Here is a 10,191-nt window from a genome sequence, read left to right as displayed (position 1 = left end):
CAGATCCTTCCTTCTCCAAAACAAAGACATGGAAAGACAATAAAGTCATGGGCCGGGCCCAGCTCTCTTCAAGGCGATGTCCTTCTTGTTTGATTTCTTGAATGGGCTGTGAGCAAGATACAGAGTTTTATGCAGTCTCAATGTTGATAAATAGAGCAATAAAAAATAATAATAATTTGGGGCCCACTCCTGCAAAGGACCGAGACCCGGAGCCCGGTGCAGAGACTTTGACACATCCGACCCGCAGCGCGTTGGGTGTGCTCTGGCTGGGAACCACGCACGGCCAGACCAACGCACTTGGCTCACTCTCCTGACCGATCTCCATCAGCAGGTCCCCAGTTTCTCTCAAATTGCTCCTGGTTCATCTGCAGTGGGTAGCAACGGGGTAAACGCCAACATTTTGGCTTTTCTTGTGCCATAAACATAACCGATGGAGCTCAACCCAAAGATGAATTCTGCTAACAAGTATCACCCCAGTCTACGTGGCACAATTAAATAGAATTTTATTTTCAATAAATATACAATCTGCATCATACCAGACAATATGCTGTGAAAAAGTAAGATGTACAGAAGCAACCAACAGGACAGCTTGACTGTAGCTAAGTTCACTTGGTGACCTGGAAAACTACCTCGGTTAACACACACAACACAGAAAGAGCCACTGCAGTCTGTGAGAGAATTAAAATTGTGTATTTTGGGTCATTTTAACCGCAAAAGTCCCCGCAGCAGGTTTCTTTTGCATAACACAGGTTTGAAAAGACATGAGCTGGCTTTCCCGGTACAAACGCTATTGGAAATGTTTACTTTGCTATATCATCACTGTATCTACTTGACGCACACAGACTGCTATCGAGAGTGGCAGGTCTCACCGCTGACGTGACATCGGATCTGTTTGACGAGGGGCCCCACGCACACGTGCGTGCCCCAGCACACAAATGCACGCGTACGTACTAACAGGAGCTTAATTCTGTTAAAACTAGTACAACGACAAAACTGGATTCGGAATCCATTTCACCACAGGTTCTACCGTTTAAAAAAAATATTCTAGCCTAATTACCACGTTCACCAACGAGAGCACACGGGTACTTATATCTCCAAGAGGATGAGCCATGGATTTGGACTGGAAGGACAGCGGAGGCAACTCCCAACTCTTCCACCCGCTCAGCGCTTCCCGCGGCACCTCCATGCACAGCCCATGCCGCCCGGCCACACGCTCTGCTGCACGGGATGCAAACAGCCGAGCAGTGCCGGGTGCGAGCAGCGAGAGGTCCGGACGGCCGGGCCGCTGGTGGCCCCAGGGGAACGGCCAGGACCCGGTGGGACATGGTTCGCAGAGGCCAGCGCAGCCGGTTGGGTGCCAGCAGCCGCTTCAATCCAACGGAGCTGCTGTGGGGTGCGTGTAGGGTGTGAGGTGGGGTGTTTCAGTCGGTGGTTTATTTTTTTTTTCCTTGTCCGCCTGCTTGGTCTGGCTGCTGTTAGTCCCCCACCTCATGTTACCTCCAGGGACGCCGGAGAGACGCGGTCGCACTCCTCCCGGGACCGCAGGCTGTGCCACTGCTCCACAGCTGTCCGGTGCGCGTTGAGCATCCGGCGCCAGTGGTTGGACTCGGGGGCGCCCGTCGAGTACTGCCCGATCACGATCCTCCCAATGAAGTCATTGCTGCTCTTCACGTTGTGCCCGTACACTAGGGAGAGCAGAAACAGAGACTGGTCAAGGCAAAAGCATCGCTCACCCACCCAGACCTCTGCCCCTGGAAAGCCAAACATCCTGCCAGTGCCGCCTCACACAGCACGCCAGATGCCAGCGTTTTTGGCATATAACTCAGCACCTCAAAAATACTGGAAGCCGAATCGGGAGTTTGGAAGGAATAAGATAAGCTGTACTACAGACTGAAATACAATTCAAATAAACAGGACACAAATCCACAGTTATCATGGTATTTAGCAAGAATAGGTGAAGTAGAATCATAGAATGGTTTGCGTTGGAAGGGACCTTAAAGATCATCCTATTCCCACCCCCCCTGCCAGGGGCGGGGACACCTTCCACTAGATCAGGTTGCTTTGAGCAACCTGGCCTTGAAGTAGAATTACATCGTGTAAAGAAATGCCAAAAGTTCTGCCTGGCCATAGTGAAATGATGAGAGCAGCCAAGCAGCCCACAGCTGGGTAAATGAAGAAGCAGCATCTCAACCTGTCCCCCTCCAAATGCAAGTGTCATGAACCGTTCCAGTGCTAACCGACAGCGTTCCCGACTCAGAGGCAGGAACCACACATGTACAGGCTCAGCAGCATGTTTATACAGAAACAATTTTCCATAATTGTCGCTGCAGCTACTTGTTAAAAGTCCAGGAAAGCAACCGAGGGAGAGACATCAACCCAACACCCTGTCCTTTGGATTAGCCCAGTCTCCTGGAACAAAAGATCGCAGACAGCAGCAAACTCTAATGACGGGCCTGATCCCAGGAAAGGCTGCACGCTCCCGCCAGACAGGATCAAAAGCACTTGTGTTCTGCAAATTGAAGCCCTGCCTCGGCTCATTAGAAAGTTGAACAAAAAGTCTGTGCAAGCTGAAGCCAGGATATCCACCGGCACTGGCTGGAATATTAAGGATTAAAAAATCTCCTCAGGAAAGAGGGATTTTTAAGAACAAATGTCTGCAGGGGCTCCAAATCCACCCAGGCTTGTGCAGCAAGAGCAAGTTCAAAGGGGGAGCGCAGCCCGGCGTGGAGCCATGAGCCTGGCGTGGAGCCAAGCGCTGCCGCCACTGCCTTGCCAGCAGCACCAGCTCTCCAGGGCTGCTGGAAACCAGCACTGGCAGCAAAGTCACGTTTGGGATGCCTCATGGCAGCACCCCCTGATGCAGAGCACACCCTTCCAGGCAGGCAGGACACCGAGCACTAAGCACTCGACCTCGCTTTTAGCCACTCATCTTTGTCAAGGCTGTGTACTCCTATTATAATATATCCCACGATTAATTAGTATTATTTTAACGTGCTACTCAGTATCTCTACCGTCTCCATGCTCTGCAAAGGCTGGTTCCTAGCTACTGCACCAGTATGGGATCTTGCTCTGGGTGACTCAGGTGCCACCTGCCAGTGCAGTCCCAAAATAAAGCTGCACAAGGTTACATCTCGCTTTATACCTTCCGACAGTTTATGGGCAGAGATGCTTTTCCACATCAAATTACTGGGGGATATTTTTGGTAACAGCAAACCTTCAAATGTCCCAATCATTTCTCCAAATAATTGCACTAAAAAAAAAATTACACGGCAACTCAGAACATTGTAAGTCTATCTTCAAATTACAGTTAAAAATTAATTGGGGGCACATCTTCCCCTTAGGAAGACCGCATCTCTCCTGCTTGTTGCCATCAGTTATCTACGAGTGATGCGATCAGCTCTCTGCGACGTGCCGCTGAGGAAGTGCCCCTGTCAAGAGGCCAGGTTGATGTTATTTGGAAAGGCCACCTTGCGAGGATGTGGTGAAGAATTTTAAGCCATCCATCTCCAACTAGTATGCAGCCTGCCAGAGTTATTAACTTGCATCACAAGTGGAGCTAGTATGGCTATGCTACATGTCCCGCTACGATTTACTATCCCAGAGAAAACAAATATTGTGATAAAAATCACAGAAAAATACCCACAAACCAAATGCCTCCCTAATTTTTTATACAGGATTTTTTTTTCCTTCTTTTTTTTCCATTCTTTTTTTCAAGAATGAAAGAAGATGAAGCCTAATCCTGGGAGACAATACCAAGTAATTTAAACCAAGAAGTCTTAAAGGCCATCAATTAATCACAGGATAAATTAACAGTGGGGAAGTACCCCAGGCATACCAGTTCTTCAAAAATAATCCATGTCAGGATTGTAAAATGAGTAGGTGTGCTAACTAAGGGGACCTGTTATTTTACTCTTGATCCGGGTATTTTGAATTCTTATAAAGCATCTTGCTAACTTCATCATGTTGGGTAATTAGCATGTTGATTCCTTTAGGGTATTAATGGGCTAATTATACAAGCGTTGTTGCTTCTATCGTTAACTAGTTTAGAGAGCACAGAGGTAGACTTATTGCTGAAGAACAGGGAAGACATTCTCCAAGGCCAAATGCTTATTCAACACACAGATGGTAAGAGGTGGCACTAGATTCAACCTCAGGTTTACAAACTCGCAGTTTCACCACAGCAGCTTTCTCAAAAGATGACAGATCCTTGTGTGCCAAAAATTCAGCTTCGCTCATCAGTTCATGAGCCTTTAAAACTCAAGGACATGCCTTTCTCGGAGGCTAATTGCTTTATTCCTCTCTTAAAATGGCCAGTATTTGCTGGGCAAATTTGCTGATGGTTGAGGTGCACGGAGCTGTCGTGTGGACTTTACCCAGGAGAAGGTGCTAAAGTTAGCGTTGTGAAAATAAGCCTTTTTCTTTGCTCACGTTCAGGAGCACAATTTTCCCTGTTGCTGTCACCGGTTCTTCCAAGAGCAGCTTGGAAAGGAAAACTGTAGGAGCCCGTAAGCCCAGGCGAGAAGCTGAAAGCAGAGGCTGGCTGTGTTGCTGGCACTTGCTGCACCGGGCTGGAGCCATTCTGCCCGCGGGCCCCTGTCCTGGTGCAGGGAGGGGGAGCAGCTCTCCCCCATTCCTTCCCCCGCTACAGCAATCCCTTCTCTTCTCAAACAGATGAGGAACCGTTTCCTTGAACGCCAACAAGCATGCACTAGCCATTACGCTTATTACACCATTTACACTCACGTCTGACACGTCAGTCTGCTCCAAAGGCCAGCAGAAGTGGCTAACGTCACACTCTCGATACAGACCCCATAGGTACCACTCATGTATTGACCAGGACTCCTGGGTGCTCAGACACGATCCCAAAACGACAACTTTTCAAGGTACAAGGCGAGCTGCAGACCGTGCCGGGGCTGACCCATGCCCTGGCTAGAAGGGGACCTGCCGATGCAGCAGGCATCCGCGGGGAGACCCGAGAGCCCCTTTGAGCAGTAAACTCCTGCAGATCTGGGCAGGAGCCACCAGCCTGGGGATGGGCAGGCTCTGCCAGAGCCCCTCTGCTTTTTGCACACACACACATGCAGTGACCTGCATACCATGGCCATAGTCCCACCTACGGTGCAGCCAACTCCACACAAGCTCACGCCTTCAGCTGCGGCAGAAAAAAGCTCCTGCTCTTTCCCTTCAGCTTCTTCCACAACAGGTAGAGGTGGAGAAGCCCCTGTGGTCCAGCTCACAGGACAGCAGTTGGGCGCTGCACCGCGCTGTGAGCCCAGGTTACGGTACAAGTGGACCAACCTGTATTACCCAATGTCTGAGCATCCCCTTCCAGAGTCTGAAAGGAGCTCAGAGTAGGTTTCAGATTAAATCTGCTCTTGGCCACAAAAAACAGTAACTCCATGGAGCTGCTCAGAAGCAGAAAATGAGGTAATTATCATTTGGGGTTTTCAGACTGACCCAGACTCTGGTTATGGACAGGTAGACACTGCTTTCCATTTAAGAAACCTATTTTCCTGACAGAAACTACACACCTGATCTCATAAGCTCTTTTTCCACCATCGCAGTAATTTACACAATAGCAACATCCATTTCCAGGCCAACACAGAGCAAAAAGCAATTAAGGAATCAGAGGTCAAACCAATTCGTTCTACAGCTGCTCTTTATTGAGGGATGTATTTGGAAACAGAAAGGCTTCTTTAAAAAAACCTCTTTATAATAGAAATGCTGAAATATAAAAGAAAATTGGGTTCACTCATGTCCATTAAAAGGGTTGAATTCTTGAGGAAAAGCAATGCGATGTAAATAAAACATTTTTATGTTATATACTTACTGATGTATCGCTCCTAAATGATCCATATCAAACTGATGGGGGCCTGGGTGCTACATGAAACTTTTCTTTGGGGTAGGGAGCAGAGCACTCGCCCAGGCAATGGCCCATGTCCCCCATGGGGCTCCTGAGCAGGAGGGGTGGCTGGGTCACACCCCCAGCCCGGCTGCCGTGCTCCCTGCAGGGCTGAGCAGCACGGCACGGTGGGTACCAGGCATTGCACAGCCCAGAGCTGCACCCCAGGGGCGGCAGGGACTGTCAGGTAATGTGATGGGGCTTGGAGCTCAAACATTTGGCTCCAAATTCAACTCCAGCCTGAGCTTTCCCATGTCTCCTACCAACCTCGGTCACGTGGAATTGCTTTCCGCTGATCAACAGTTTTGCCTGTCGCTACATAATCTGGCGCTCACCATGAGTTTGCCTGGATGGCATCAGCCCAGGCACTGCATCCAGCCAAAACACCTTTTACCTTCCCCCTTTGCCTCTGCACTGAGACTTGCAAATGGAGTACTTGTGAAGAGCACGACTGCAAAGTAATTGTGATTTATGACTTATGTGCAGTAGTAGAATTTAAGCTGGCACTTCAAATATTAATTCACCCTTTGATTGAACATATTAGAAGCCTTGAAATGACCAGGAAAAAGCACTAATTCAAAAATTTCCTTAAGCTAACTTCAAGGCTATTGGTACCATTTATGCGATGAGGGACAAGCTTTACACAGAAGCACCTTGCTCAGCTGGGGTCACAAACCACCTGCACCTCCTGTAAACCCTCTGCCAGACATGCCCAGCAGTTACTCAGCAGTTATGGCCGCGTTTCACCGCTGAGTACGGCCGCGCAGCGCCTCTGCTGCCGCCTGCAGCTGCCGGAGCACCTACTGCAGCCTCTCCGGGAGTAACAGGCAGAGAAATCTCAGCGCACTGGAGTGGGTGGGAGCTCCGGCACAAATTATTTAACTCTTCTTCAGTCACCTACATCAGTTACCTGCAATGCAATTAAAACCATTTAACTCTAAGAGAAGAAAAATAACAAGCAGGAATGTGCCTCTGTTTTTCATCTGCCTTCTTACTCAGGCTAGACATCAAGCAGAACATCTTCACCCAGTTTATACTAGTTTGCCATTAGCTTATTTACCGCACACTACAACCCACTCTCTAACAAACTGCCCCCAAAGTTGTTTTCTTTTTTTAATTTATTTTTTTTAAATGCAATTTGGTTGCATCCTGCATATTTTAAAAGGCCTTAAATAATGGAGCACCTCTCAGTGCGGCTCACATGAACCCCTCTGACACACAATGTTGCAGCACAACATGCCAGCCGGCGCAATTACAGGGCCAGCCCACCGCTGCAGGGGACATTTCCCAGCACAGCAGAGCACAGCCACAGGAACCAGCTCCCCAGTGAAGAAACCCCCAAGGAATTAGAGGGCCCTGCCCTTTTTCTTTCCACTACAGGGTAAAGCTATTCAATCTAAATACTAGAGAGCAAAAAAACAGCTTAATTTTTATAGCTGGTCTAGGGGAGAATATTGGGCGCCTGGATCAATCGTCAGGCATGAAAGTCGTTAAAAAAATCCTACCCACTATCATATACCTGCAATTGCTGTTGCCACAGCCTGTAAAAGTTTCATCTGATACCCTTGGCCCACCAGGCTAGGAACTGAATAAACACCTACACAGTAAATATTCTTACTGCCAGGGCTTTGCAGCACAGGCACACCTAACCCCGCAGCCCAGAGACGCGACTGCACCCCTGCAGCCATGCTTGCTGCCAGCTGGCATTGTGCTGCAACCTGCAAAACCTACACCCAGAAACCTTCGGCCATCAGCGTCCTGCTCCGGCGGCCACATTGCACGCTGTGCCCAGATGCATCTTCGGATTACAGCCAAACCAGGGGAAAAGGGAAAAATAAGCAAAGACGTGCCCGAGGCTGCACACAGGCAATTGAGCAGCAGAGTCTCCCTGAGGACACAGGTCTCATGAGACCATGGGGTCTCTCTGGCAGGAACCACAATCCTGTTAGCACTGACCCATCAACACTCCCTGCACTTCCCCACTTGAGCCTCAGGGCTTGGCAGGGTCTCAAAAAGTGCCGTATTTCACACGCTTGCACCACTCACACAGGCAACGCTTCGTCCCCCGTCCTTTGTGGGTAGAAACAAGTACCCAGCCTTTTCTATGCCAGCTGCTGAGCTCTGCCATCAGCTAGTGGGTCTGAGTTGTCAGGTTAAGCAGGTCTGAAAACTACTTCTGAACTGCTTGACATCAATATTAAAAAGCTGTTTAGCACAAAGAGGGTGCTGCTAGGAGCAGGCAGCAGCAGGACTAATGATGCACACTGCGAAGGTCACAGGTATGGACCAAATTCTGCCCTTTGCTCCTTGAGTGTGGCCCATAACATTTAGTAGAGGACAGAAGAGAAGGGGAGAAGATACAGTGGTTTCACATTTATCAATTTAATCTCCATCAGGCTCTGATGCGCACATAAAACTCACTTCCCAGCATCTCCTCCATGAGGCTGCTCCCTGCAACATCTGTGCCTGCCCAGCTCCAGAGGGAATTGGAACCGCTTGGGAGCATGGCCGAATCCTGGCCACGCACAGACCCACCGCGGCTCCAGCATCCAGCTGCTGCTCCACGTGGGAGAACGCCACCACACCAAGGAAACTCTCTTTGGAAAACCATTTCCCCTCCTTGTCCTCCTGTGAGGGCAGCCCCTGTGCTCTGGCTGGGGCCACCTGGGAAGGGGACCCTGCAGATGCAGCTGGCAGTGTGCCCCGAGCCGGGCGTTTGGCTAATCGGCGTCTGGCCTCAGACAGGGAGAGGAAAGTCCCGTAGGAGAGAGCAGGGACCCAGGGATCAGGGAAAATGCAAATGCACAAGTGTGTCTTGCAGAGGTCTCAAGGACAGACAGGGATGACACCTCATGAAATTATCCCATCAAGAAAAACTGGAATAGCGTACTGGATGCATCTATTGCGACAGCCCAGAGGATATTGAAAAGGAGTATCTGCAGCTGGCTTTTTCCACCTCCAATTCCTCTTTTTTTTTTTTTTTTAAATTGCATCTTAATTCTCCACGCTGTGAGCCCCAGATCCAACAAGGCACATGAATAGCTTCATGCATATTTATACACCTCACACGAACAGGCTCCAGCACCAACGCCATACAGCACCTGCAAACCAAGGCAGGGATGGCCATGCGGGAGACGCAGCCTCTGTCGGCATGTTCATGCATCTCCTTCGACCACGGGGCCAGGCACAGGCATTTCATCTCCAGACACCGCTCTACCATCCAGGGTGACTACTGCCACCAAGGTTTTTCCTCATTTGATACACAGAAAGATTATGGCCTTGTGAGATGTTTCAACGATTTATTTCATCACGTCATGAGCAAAACAAGATAAAACACCGAGGTCAAGAGAGGCATGACACTGCTTAAATTAATGGGCTTGGCAAAATGAGCAAGTGCTGATGATCAGCCTGGAGAGAGAAGGATTTGCTCCTTTCTTTAGGAGAAAAAGATTCCCGAAAAATTCCAAAGAGCTCCAGGACAAGTGGCTTCTGCCATGTCCGCAATGAGGTATGGACTCTGAAACCACAGACGACTTATTAACTAAGTCAGTCCACTTGAAGAGTCTTATTTTGCCTTCTAAGCAAGCAACAGACTGGCTCAGGAAGTGTCAGCATCTTGTTGCTCTCACCAGGATTAATACTGTTTCACTCCTCCTCGTTAAAGCAGTGAGCCTGCTGCAAAAAGCCAAATCCGTTCCTGGAGCATCATCCCCGGTGGCCCTAAACCAGAGGTGATGCCAGGCAGGATCAGTGCTGCAGGACCCCACTCAGCGTCTCCAACCAACCCTCACTGTCCCCTCACCTGCTCCAGGCTGACAAACAGCATCTATCGTGGAGACCGGGAAGCCACAGATAGGGATCTGGAAGATGAAGAGCAATGGGGACCTTCCTCCTCCCAGAAAGGTTTTGAAGCCCGTGCATCATACCTGCTGCAGAGAGGCTCTGCCAGGCAGGGCGGTCTCCAGGAGGCCAAGGTCTCCTGCTCCCAGCGCATCTCCCCGTACCCCTCTCCCATCGCCCCAAGAGTGGGAAATGTCCTCACACAAGACCTGCTGGGTCACCTCATGTGGCCACAGGACCCAGGGCAAAGCAGCCGGGACCACAGGAGGCACCAGCCCGGAGCACTCTGCTCTCCCCAGACCCAAGCACGGACCATATGGTGGCCAGTGCATAAATACATGAAGTATTTTATAACGCCAGACACAAAGGCCAAATTCTGATCTAAATTAAACAGATATAGATCCCCAGAAAATCCTGCACTGACATCAATGGTTTTTTCTTCCCCCCCC

At 49.6% G+C, this 10,191-nt stretch overlaps 1 protein-coding gene across 1 annotated transcript in view; it reads right to left on the bottom strand.

The window, feature by feature from the left end:
- Positions 1 to 1,488: 1,488 nt before the first annotated feature.
- The window catches only part of SYT17 (synaptotagmin 17), a 37,593-nt gene continuing 28,890 nt past the window's right edge, over positions 1,489 to 10,191 (bottom strand). Inside the window, exon 8 of the mRNA XM_009281688.1 lies at positions 1,489 to 1,685. Coding sequence (XP_009279963.1) covers positions 1,489 to 1,685 — 197 coding nt within the window. The remainder of the gene's footprint in view (positions 1,686 to 10,191) is intronic.

The sequence above is a fragment of the Aptenodytes forsteri genome, unplaced genomic scaffold (genome assembly GCF_000699145.1).
Source record: "Aptenodytes forsteri isolate BGI_AS27 unplaced genomic scaffold, ASM69914v1 Scaffold84, whole genome shotgun sequence".
NCBI lineage: Eukaryota > Metazoa > Chordata > Aves > Sphenisciformes > Spheniscidae > Aptenodytes > Aptenodytes forsteri.
Note: the sequence above shows the minus strand (reverse complement) of the source record. Positions and strands in the feature narration are given on the sequence as shown.